This window comes from Ixodes scapularis, unplaced genomic scaffold (genome assembly GCF_016920785.2).
Source record: "Ixodes scapularis isolate PalLabHiFi unplaced genomic scaffold, ASM1692078v2 PGA_scaffold5__190_contigs__length_132052651, whole genome shotgun sequence".
NCBI classification, from domain to species: Eukaryota; Metazoa; Arthropoda; class Arachnida; order Ixodida; family Ixodidae; genus Ixodes; species Ixodes scapularis.
The window spans coordinates 61,090,748-61,102,624 of NW_024609880.1; the positions used below are offsets into that span (position 1 = coordinate 61,090,748).

At 43.0% G+C, this 11,877-nt stretch overlaps 1 protein-coding gene across 1 annotated transcript; it reads left to right on the forward strand.

Moving 5' to 3' along the window:
* The first annotated feature begins 546 nt into the window (after nt 1–546).
* On the forward strand, nt 547–11,488 carry LOC115314660 (endochitinase). The gene is made up of 8 exons (XM_040211772.2): nt 547–938; nt 4,539–4,760; nt 5,345–5,607; nt 6,423–6,526; nt 7,419–7,542; nt 8,382–8,573; nt 9,672–9,794; nt 11,285–11,488. Exons 1-8 carry the CDS (start codon nt 857–859, stop codon nt 11,444–11,446), a joined length of 1,272 nt encoding a protein of 423 aa, XP_040067706.1. The 5' UTR covers nt 547–856; the 3' UTR covers nt 11,447–11,488.
* Nucleotides 11,489–11,877: the final 389 nt, after the last annotated feature.

Sequence of the window (11,877 nt, forward strand, 5' to 3'; positions counted from 1 at the left end):
ATATATGCGCCCGTATTGTCCCGCACGGGTTTTTGCATACAAGCAAAGTATTAAAATAATTTGTTCCGCCGGTAGCTGCATTGGCTCACTTCCTTTGGCCAGGAAGTGAGCATTGGCTCACTTCCTGGCCAAAGCGCTCGATGCAGGTATACGTGTAGTCAGTCGCTTATTTTCAATGCCTAAGTTCAAACCACGCTTTGTCAACAAGTTACGTAAATCTCTACGTTCCCACCCGTGGCTAGGCTATCCGACGAGCACAGCCGTGCGCCTGCGAAAAGGCTAGAATGTATACGTCAACACCGCTTTAGCATTAAAAACTCAATAAAACGCACGCACGCCGTTCAACCTTGAATGCAGCTATAAAAACACGTTAGGGCAGTTGTCGAGACATCGCATCGAGTTACAGATGCAATAAATATAGAAAATATAAAAGTAGCAACACGTGTGAAGGTGAAGAGTCTAGGAACGTAGAGCACGCGGTTTCGCAAACCTGAGCCAGCAGGGCCTCTTGCGTCATAAGAAGGGCTAGAATGACTTCCTGCTTCGATACTAATCGTACCCGCCAAAGAAGACGCTTCTACTGCCCGCATTCGCAGAGAGCTGAAATAGCAGACACGTCGCGATTTCGGACGGGCAGAAAACATCTTTGGAACTCGCAGTGTTTCCTGTGAGTCGAAACTGTTTTAGCTTGTTCTGTTCACCTGGAAAGAACTTGAGGTTTGAAGCGACATCCCGCGCTCAGATTATGGCCCCGCATCCGTAGACGCCCACAGACCCTACGGACGGGAGTGCCGCAGTCGTGCCGTCGTGCCGGGAGGTTTCAGCACGTCCGGTGCGCGAGTCTCAAAGCGTCGAGATGGCTCCCCCATGGATACCGAAGACGGCTCTGGTACTGCTGCTGGCCTGCGTCGTTCACAACGCGTCTGCAGTAGTGAAAGGTAAGGTGGCCGCAAACTTCCAGGCCTGTTAATGTACACACTGGATTTTTTTTTTCACTGGTAAGTTTTACGTTATGTGCCAACAGAACAAAGAAAAATTCGAAAATCGGAATACCAAAAGCGACGGGGCATATGCGCTGGTACTTGCTCACTTGGACTGGTTTAACATGTTTACTTTTGTTTCTTGCGCTAAAAGCAGACGCCACACCGCGTAGTTGTAACTGCCTTGGCCTTTGTGCAAGCAGCCGGCAAGTGAAGTATTAAAGGAAACTAAAATATATGAACAATGTAGCAAAAGTTTTAATTCTATTTACTATATTTACAAGAATGGCTCTCAGTCACACGAGTTGAAACACCAACATTGGAGCTTTTATTTTTTGTTATGTGTGCTATTGTAAGAAATACCCTAGATAGTGCATAAAACCTTAAGCAAATTATCGATCTATAGTTAGCATTTTGTTTTTGTCCAGCCCGATTCGGTTAATATTCAATTCCATCAAAGTAAAGTGTATTTCTAGTCACTAAATATTATTCTCAGGTGTGAATGTTTTGTTTATTTTTTCTAGGTCGCAAATAAAAAATATGTTACATTCCTTATACAAGGCGACATGATTCAGGAATATACGAGGCTTTTTATTTTAATGAGAAGAAACGTATTTTTTAAGGGGGGTGACAGTTACGATGATGCCACATTTACAATGTGTTCATCGAGCTTGGAAGACATTAGATCGGGCATTAGCCGACACGAGAAGTTAGCAAAGTATCACAAAATTGATGTTTAATTGATGGTTTAGTGGGTCAAGTTGCAATTCCAGATTTAACGGCAGTCATCATTACAGGCTAAACTTACTTAAACATTTCGCGTACAAAGGCAATTCTTTTTTAATTTAACGATCGATTTTTGCGTCTGCCAAGTTACTTCGAAACTGCAGGACGCAGGAATAGCGCCGCAACTCCCATTCCTATTGATGCTTAGAAGAATGTCAAGCTCGTTTCGGACAGTCTCATCTCGGCAGCTCGACGTAGGCGCAGCCACCGAGTACGGACTGCCGAGATGATCACCACGAGGCGAGCGAAACTACTACGTCAAACTGCTATGCATCATTGTAGACGAACGTATATGGCGCTCTCTCTCTCTGCGTCCGATATTGAAATCAGGAGACCAAGACGCGAAAATGTATTGAATGATGTCTCAAAGGCGTTTGGCATTTCACAAACAAAAATTTGGTTTGTTCAGTCTCACACAATGCGTGTCTTTAAAAAAAAACTGCAGTTTCAACGTAACCCTTAAATGAAAGTAATTAAAAATAAATAATACATTTTAGTTAATTAGCCAACTTATTACGACGCCCATCGTCTCTTCTCATGTCCGGCCGAGCCTGATTAATAAGCGGAGACGACGGCACCCTGTAACTCTCCCTCCATTTTTTATTATTTTATTTTATTATGTTTAAATAAAAATAAAATGCCATGTATATGAAGAGAAGTCAGTGTGGACATGCTGTACATGTTTGGAGTTTACTGTAAAAAGTTTACATAAAGTACATATCTAAATTTAATATTTCGCAAAACACTTAAAGATGAAAGTTCAGGAGAAAAAAAAATATTCCTGAAGCCTTGGCAAATTTACCCACCAAAAGTAGCGTTTGCTTTCTGTTTTTCTCTTTCTCTCTCTCTCTTTCTTTTTATTTATTTTATACTTTTTATTTTTTTAATAGTGCGCTAAATAGTACACCGAGTTATGAAGACACAGGGAGTCTTGAAAGTTTGAATTTCGAACTGATTATTCTGAATGATTATGATGTGTAGGCTTAAAAAGAATTTTGAGTTTTCAGCAGCTCCATAAATATACAAAATATTTCTCGTTATTGCTTTTTGTTTATTTGTCTACAGAACAAAATATAAACATGACTTAAATTCGCAATAACTGTTTACTGGCATTTTGTAGCAAGAACGATACCGATTTTTAAACAACCATGCTTAAAAACGGTCATTCGTGGTTGGTAGAATATTTTTAGCTCAACCGTAATGTTTTATTTTATTTCACTCATTTTTATTTGAAGAGACAAGTGCTGAAGGATGATATAACGCTACACACTAAAAATTAACAAATGCGTAACGCGCAAGACAATTGCCCCTCGGGAAAGACAGAGAAAAAGACTAAAAGACACTGATGGGGTTTTGCATTGCATTGGCTATCGCCATAGGAAACAAGAACAATAGAAACAACCTACTCATATTCAGTGCCCTGGTGTACATAATTTCTCCAATATGCAGCAGGACTCAGAATGTAGGAAACGTCAAAATGCGAAAAACAAAATGCAACATTATATCTCACTTGACATTCTCAAAAGGTACAAATAGATATCGTACCACGACGTTACGAACGTTCCGGGACTATGTGTACCTCTTTCTTTTAATTAAATATTAACTTAAAGGTGCACCAAAGAGGTTTCTGAGATCGTCTGTTCCTGGTAATAACTTATCTTAGAAGCTCCAAGCATCCTAGAAACACAAAAGTTGTGCTTGTGCGACGTCTATTTTCCTACAAAAAATGTGATAGAATTTCCTACCCCACCCATTTCTGAGCGGGAAAATACGAGCACAAAATCCAGCAGAGGCGCCAACGGCGCCTCTGCTTCTGGCACTTCCGCTGTCAGCGCCTCCGCTGTCGGCGCCTCAGCTTGCGCCTCCGCAGTCAGCGCCTCCTCCGCTGTCGGCGCCTCCTCCGCTGTCCGCGCCTCCTCCGCTGTCGGCGCCCCCTCCGCTATCGGCGGCGCCTCCTCCGCTATCGGCGGCGCCTCCTCCGCTATCGGCGGCGCCTCCTCCGCTATCGGCGGCGCCTCCTCCGCTATCGGCGGCGCCTCCTCCGCTGTCGGCGCCTCCGCTGTCGAAGCCTTCGCTGTCAAAGCCTCCGCTGTCAAAGCCTCCGCTGTCAAAGCCTCCGCTGTCAAAGCCTCCGCTGTCGGCGCCTCCTCCGCTATCGGCGGCGCCTCCTCCGCTGTCGGCGGCGCCTCCGCTGTCGAAGCCTCCGCTGTCGAAGCCTCCGCTGTCGAAGCCTCCGCTGTCGAAGCCTCCGCTGTCGAAGCCTCCGCTGTCGAAGCCTCCGCTGTCAAAGCCTCCGCTGTCGGCGCCTTCGCTTGCAATTGGCTGAAGCGCGTCCTTCGTCACGCCGCCGGCGCCTCCGCTGAATTCTGTACTCCGGATTTTTCCGCTCAGAAAGGGGCATGGCACGAAATTCCATCACAATTTTAGTAGGCAAATAGACGTCGCACCAGCATAAGTTTTCGATTTCTGGGATGTTAATATCCCGTAGAATGAGTTATCACTAAGAACAGACGATCTCTGAAACGTCTTTAGAAACCCCCGAAAGGAGGAAGGGGAGTGTAAAATATTGCCCTTAACTTTTTTATAGACGTTTAAGTCTTGTATTTATCAAATTTATATTTCGCTAATAAATGCTTTGGCGTCAATTACTCGTCTATAACCCATAAAAATGACCCCTCAGACATTTATAGTCGGTAGCCTCAAAGAACAACCTACGCTTTCATCGCGTTTTGGAACGTAAAAAGTTTATTTGGTGCTAATACTTCTCTACAGGTTCCGATGCCACCAAGGGAATCACTATTCCTAGGAACAAGTTCTTGGTTCCTGTGGTCTGCTACTACTACGGCTGGGCCATCGGTCGACCTCCGCCGATGAACTACAGGGTGGAGGATGTTCCCCTGGACTACTGCACCTTCGTGGTCCTCGCGTTCGCTGGCATCGACGACCGCACTTGGGAGCTCAAGAGCGTCATTCCTGAGTACCAGCAAGATGAAAGTTAGTTCAGGGTCATTTAATGGGAATCATTTCTGTCCCCGAAGGAATCCGGAATGCGCGGCATCTTGTTCTTAGAAATGTGAAATTTAAAAAAAGAAAATAGCTCCTTTCAAAATGGGAGACTCTTGCAACGAATATTCACAATGGTTGAAAGGTCCACCGATGTCTGACTAGAGAAGAAGCGTGCATAACAAGCCTAAAGCAGGTTCACCCATATACGTTGAAGTGTAAGGGAGGGCGTTGCTTTCCCTCCTTTCAAACACTACTGGCGCCATCTATCGGCTACACTGAAGGTTTTGCAGTGTTTGCAACATCAAATGTATGACAAATAGTCACCTATAACATTGTCAGAATTATTTCGAGCCAAGAATAACAAAATGTTGCGTAAAAAAAAGTAAAATATATACGCAAGTGTCCCAAATCTGACCAATATTAGGTGTCAGTGTGGAAGTGTGTTAATTTGTTAGAAGTAAGCGCAAAACACTCCATCGCACGCGAACTCAAATGTGTGAGCAAGACTTCAGAGATGTCAGGGTTATTTTTTTTTTTTCAAAGCATCATTATTTGTTGTAATTCGTTTTCAGGTCTATATAGAAATTTCACCGATCTGAAGACTCAGCATCTGTTCCTGAAGACAATGCTTGCCGTCGGTGGCTGGGATCTAGGCGGCAAGGTGTTCTCGGATATGGTGAGCAAGCCCGAGAGAAGAACAAAGTTTGTCAACAGCGCACTTGACTGGATGCTTCGCCACGGTTTTGACGGCCTTGAGATCATCTGGAAGTACCCGGGCTACGAACCTCGGGGTGGAACGTCGGACGACAAGGAGAACTTCGTACAGCTGCTCAAGGTACGGCCTTTTGACCTCGTTTGCGCGAATTTAAAGTTGCAGCCTCTTTGCACTCTAGAAATGCCTGCGCGTCTACTCACCCGCAAAACTCTCGAAGAGCCAATCTCTGTGATCTCCGAAGTCAGCTCAGCGAATGATGAGGCGGAACATCTGTTTAGAACTCAAAATTAGGTCTTCGCTGTGGCATTACGCAATGCAAGCATGACGCTTTGCATTGCCTAATGCCACAGCGCAGACTTAATTTTTAGGTCTAAACGGAAGTTCCGTTTCATCACTCGCTGAGCTGATTTCATAGATTGCAGAGATTGCCTCTGAGTGTTTTGCGGGTAAGTAGACGCGCAGGCATTTCTTTGAGTCTGCTTTGTGCATTTATTGGCGATAATATAGGATTACGCACTTACGTAACATACTTAAGAAGTAAAATTCACGTGTATTATTTGGGTAAGTCGGTCAGCTCATGCGCATTTAACGATATAAGTTGTTGCATACATCAGCACTGAGAAACAGCAATATTTGTCTTAAACAATTCGCAAAACAATTTTGTCTGTAAAAAAATAATACTTATGCCACGTACAAGCTATTTCGCTGAAACCCACAGGCAAACCTACTTCGAGAGGAAAAAAGCACGAGGATACTGAACTATCCACCTGTGGGATGTCATCTCAGTGCTCTTCATCGGACTCATAAATGCCATTTTAATCCGTGGGTTTTTAGCAAGCAAACGCTAGATTAATTGTGTTCTACACTTCACTGTGTCTCTGTCAAAATGGAAATCACGTATAATATACGATTTTTCGTCAAACCGTCTTTTTTAGGAACTGAAGGCAGCTTTCAACCCTCATCCGTTGTTCTTGACTGCGGCAGTCCCCCTTGAGGAAAACTACCTGGAAAGCGGCTACAACATTCCACGCATGACTCGGTGATTTCAATTCCTACACGCCGATCTTCAGCTAACGCCAATGTTAAAATCTTAAGCGTTTTTTTTTTTAGTTATGTTTCACAATTTACCCTAAAAAAATTATCATACCAATGACCGTGATATGTGTTGGCGCGCTTCCCTAAAAAATAACGTCGTCGGCTGTCTACTATGACCATGCAGCTTCATCCGTAGTTTAAAGGTGCATCGATATGTTACTCGAGTTAACTTTTATATTCAGAACAGAAAAATTAAAAATTACTATCCTAATTTAGACTTTTTCGCGTTCACGTGTAAACAGCAGGTTTTCTTACAACAGTTGAGAACCTACAGTTCCAAATAGCTTAAGAGACGCAGGTCGTGTCGAGTCCCGTGAGTCTTATTATTATATCGCAGCAAATCAAATTGCGTCATCAGAGCATAAGAACATCGAAGAATGAATCACATAATAGGACACGCCCGGCTTTCTTGCGCGTCCAGTGACTTTTTTTTTGCGCTTCCAATGACTTGTTCGAAATGAAAATAAACATACTTTCCTTTTTTACTCAAAACTTCCCGTCTTATATAGCTCACGTTTTTCAAAAAAGAAAAAAAAACCCACAGATTGACCCGTTGTTGAGTCACTCGGCGTGGCTCCTCTTTCCAATACGCAAAAAAACGTGACATTAACCGATGTCATAATAAGCGAGGACGTTTTAATTGACGGCTTCCGGGTAAGGCTATCGGCAACGGTAGTTAAGTTTTTCTCTGGGTGCACTTTTAAAGACCTCTTTATCTTCCCCGTGTGTTGTTGCTGATTTGCATTGCTTCGAATAGCGCGACCTACGTACAATCTCTGACGCCGCACCGTCGAGGTCGCGGAAGTGGTAAACAAATGTTGTCTTGGTACGTGCAGAAACGTCGACTGGTTCAATGTTCTCGCCTACGACCTGCGGGGCAAGTGGAACCGGTTCACGGATATGCACAGCATCCTCTACAAGAGGGCTGCCGATTCCAAATATTTCCAGGAACTGACCATCGTACGTATGTGGTCCGCGCATGCTCTTTACTCGATTATTGCTTTGTTGTTTTTTGTTCTTCAAATACTACCAAAGATTACAGGTTGCTGCGAGAATTGTTACGAAAATATCTATGCTCTAACATAAGAAACAAGGAAGTTGCATATGGTAAACTTTACCGAGACTAAGCTCCTTTGAAATCAACAGCATCAAGCCAGAACTTTCTAAAGAGAGATTCATCAAGGCGAAGAAGGTATGTTTTTAGTGTAACAACGGCTGCCCGTCGTTGACTATCCCTTCCCTTAAAAAAACAGTTCGGTACGGGTTTTCCCCACCTGCTATTGCAAAATTAATTCGTTGTACCGTTAAAGGTCTATTTAGTATAAACACTAAAATGAAGACGTCAAAACGTATAAGAAATTTTAGGGAGGGGCTTTATTTCAACATACTCTAAGTAAACTTTGTTTTCACAGTTCGCCAATTGCGTTACTTTTCTTGTTTTTGTCAGCGTGATTTTGTAATCTCACAGCGAGAGCACCCCGATCTCAAAACCGAAGTTGTGAAGCTCCTTATAATATTTGACGTCCTGCAGCGAATAACTAGAAATAACTATAAGAGTGAAATCAGCATAAGTTGTCTAGACCTGAGCCTCTAAAAACTGTAAAAAAAAAGTCTCACTCCACTTCTATGAGCATTCTATCGTCATGTGTTTACACAGGTTTCATGCCAGTTGGTTACGTAGTATGAATTATGACTACCACTAGAGCACGTAAAAAGTTGCAAGAGTTACTGGTACAATGACAAGTAAATCCTATCGTAATACAATATTTACTCGATTTTTTTTTTTTTTTTCATTTCAGGCAGAAGGAATGAAGCGGCTTGTCAACATGGGCGCACCCAAAGACAAACTCATGCTGGGGATAGCGTTCTACGGAAGGACGTATGTTCTACGAGACCCCGCCAAGCACGGAGTAAAGGCACGGATAAAGCACCAACAGCCTGCTGAAGCCGGGCCGTACGTTAGGTCCCACGATCTGATGGGATACTACGAGGTACGGTTCACCTGACCCAAGAGAAGCCCGAACCCTCCACGGGGCTTTAGCTTTTGCGTATAAAACACCAGTCATTCTTCACTCCTTAGCACCTCCGCCCACCATAACGAGACATGTTACCATTTCTCATCAATTCGTGATACCACAGCGGTGTCGGATATCCCCCCCCCCCCCCCCATTTTATGTTGGCCGGCAAACTACGGCGCGCAGTTTGTGGTCGAGGCACTGACTGTTCAGCTTGTGCACGACCCATGAGCGAATTTTACGATTGGCCTCTTTTGTGAAAGTATTTTGATATGTATGGGCTTCGTGAATTGTAACGGCGTTTATCGGTTTAGTTGCAGCAATGCATTGCACGTTACAGTCACCCCGCCACCTCGCTTATCAGCCGTACTGTACCGGCCAAACCAGACGTCTAAACTACCCTATCACGTATCTGTGTGTCTTTTAGAGATGAGCATGTTTCTTAATTCGAATGGTGCAAAACAAGGAATATCATGGGGAGCATGAACTTGAAGTGATTCCGGGCACACCTGCAATCCCTCCTCAACCGCTCACCAGGGACATATCCAGGTGGGGGGGGGGGGGGGGGGGGGGGGGGGCTTATAGGGCTTTAGCCTCTCCTCCCCCCCCCCCCCGCCCCCAAAATCCAGCTGACTCGATATTATGAACATGCCTTTTCAGCTTCCTCTCCCCTCCGCACTCAAAATCATGAACATCCCAGCCATCTTCGCCTCCCCCCCCCCCCCCCCCCAAAAAAAAAAAAAAAACATTTTCTGAATACGCCATTGCCCCTCACCCCTATCCTTCCCCGCTTAAACTCATGCGAGAAGAAACATGTGTTCTCAACTGAGCGAGGCAAACGAGAAATATAGCGCGAAGGAAGTGCATTCAGGTGATGAAGAAATGAAGAGGGAGCAAGATAATCGAAATACAGGCAAGCTCAGCGTAAACAACAATAAAATAAGTGCATACGTTACACAATCACGACCCCGCTTTGCGCAGGGTTCTGGCGATTTGTGGAACAGTTTTTGTGCGGTGCCTTCTACAGCGGAAAAAATTATAGCGATTTTTTTTGTCACCTTCGTGTATGCGCAGATCTGTCCAAACATTAAATCTGGATTATGGACTCGGAAATTCGATCAAGAAGCCAAATGCCCCTATGCCTACCACGGGGACCAATGGGTCGGGTACGAGGACGAAGAGAGCGTCGCCAATAAGGTAAGTAAAGAGCTCCCAGATTGGCCTTGTGCATACTCAAAAAAAAAAAAAAAAAATATATATATATATATACATATATAACTCTTTTGCGTTCTGTTACTACGGCATCCAAGTCTCTAAAACTTCATTCCGCTCGGTTGTATCGAATAGCGTTCACTGTGTCGCACAACATAAATTCGTGCATTTGTCAATTACTACTCTGGCAGTGGTCGAAAATAACTTTCAAATGAAACTATTTTTTTTTCTATCCCGCTCACGTCACGCATACGAAATGAAGACGAGTGACCATATTGACTTAAATGGGATTGCTCCAGAAACCACTATTTAAAGAAAATGACTCACAACGTCCAAGTGCAAGTTAAAACGTCTACGGGGCAAGCTGAACAGAGTCGTATTTCTCACATGCTTTGTTTTAAACAAACCTGGCCTCACAGTTCCTTGCAGAAGTCCGAACTGTAATTTGTAAATAAATAATTAAGATTAAGCTAATGTTTTTTAATGGTGCTGAGTAAAGGGCACTACATCAGAAAGTCTGCAGTTTTCATTGTTAAGCTGATTTTGAGGCTCCTGCATGTTGCCGCTTGAAACTAAAACATTGTATGTCGGAACATTTTTCTTTAGCCAATTTGAAACTACATTTTTGAAGTCTCGAAGTTTTTAAATAAAATTAATGTTTGCGCTGCGCCATCTGAGCCTATGTGTCCCGATACTCACGAAGTTTCGAGCTTTATCTTGAATATACAAGTGTCAACAATAAAATAAAAAAAAAAAAACATTATTGAAAAGGACAGACAGCACGGTTCTTTTAACTAGTTGTCTGTCCGTGTCCGTTTTTTTAATGTTCTTATTGATTCCTGTATTTTTACCAACCCGCTCTTGTTTTTTTGTCTCAAAGTCTCGAAAGAACTGACTTTGAAACTGTCAAGACCTAATCCGCTTGCTTGCCTTTCAGAAATCTTAGGAAGTGGTTGCAGGAAAACAGGGGATTATAAAAAAAAAATATTGTCAATAAAATACATCCAAAACAGAAAATTGCATGACAAAACCATGTAGGTTCTCTACATTCAAAGAAAAAGTTGTTGTCGCTGTTTTTATTTCTGGTATAAGCAGGTTCTATGTCCGCGCCTAGTACCGGAATTCCCTTAAATTTTAATATTTCAGTCTATTTTTTTTTTTTTTGCGAGCCAGTTCAATTTTAAGATTCTTATAATAAAAAAGGGAAATTTCGTAGGAATTAAATGAAATATTAATTTAGATCATTTAACGAACTAAAATTTATTTCAGGATTTACGTGAATGCGACTGTAGTGCATCGAATCGAGCAGGGACGTATCACACGCACCCTGTCTTCATACCTCAGTCCTCTTCTACCTATATATAGCCCATCAAAATAGTAAGTTCTCGATCTAATTCGCTACAGTCGCATCCATGTAAACTCAGCCTATGACCATCGTAAGGGCAGTGAACTGAATACACTTTACTGATCCGCAGATGGACTTCATAATCGGACAGGGGTACCGTGGCGTCATGGTCTTCAACAACGATCTTGATGACTTCCGAGGAGTCTGCGGACCCAAAAACCCCCTCATGAAAGTTATATTTAACAAAGTGGGCGAAAAGGAGCTGCGGGCACTCAACATTAATCCCACTTGAAGCCAAAGATGTGCGTAATAAACAAAGAAAACTTAATAGAAACTGTTGTCTTGTGAAACGTTTGCCTAGTTGAACTACTCTTAACGTAAACAAAATCTTTAAATTTTCTCCAAAATAAGAGATCCAAAGGGCGTGATTTTATAATTCACTATTACAGTTTTCTGTATGTGTACGGCACTGAGCAATTAATAAAAAAAAAAGTATGCATCACTTCTCGCAAATTATCTAAAAAGAAGTGGACAGGAAGTTGCGCACCTTGAAAAAATGTCAGATCGAACACATGAAACACGGACAATACGCAAATGTTTGTCACTGAGTATGATACTGGCAAAATTTTTTTAGCACATTTGTTGTTCAAGATTGTCTATTTGAAGGCCTGCTTATTTGGACGGGGTTCAGCGGGTTTTTATCTGTGCGTGTAATTACTTGAG

Bases quoted from the DNA above. Each gene is read 5' to 3' on its own strand.
- LOC115314660 (XM_040211772.2), top strand. From the start codon at position 857: ATGGCTCCCCCATGGATACCGAAGACGGCTCTGGTACTGCTGCTGGCC. The intron at 7,543-8,381 runs GTACGTATGTGG...TTTTCATTTCAG, and splicing joins ATTTCCAGGAACTGACCATC to GCAGAAGGAATGAAGCGGCT. The intron at 9,795-11,284 runs GTAAGTAAAGAG...ACTGATCCGCAG, and splicing joins AAGAGAGCGTCGCCAATAAG to ATGGACTTCATAATCGGACA.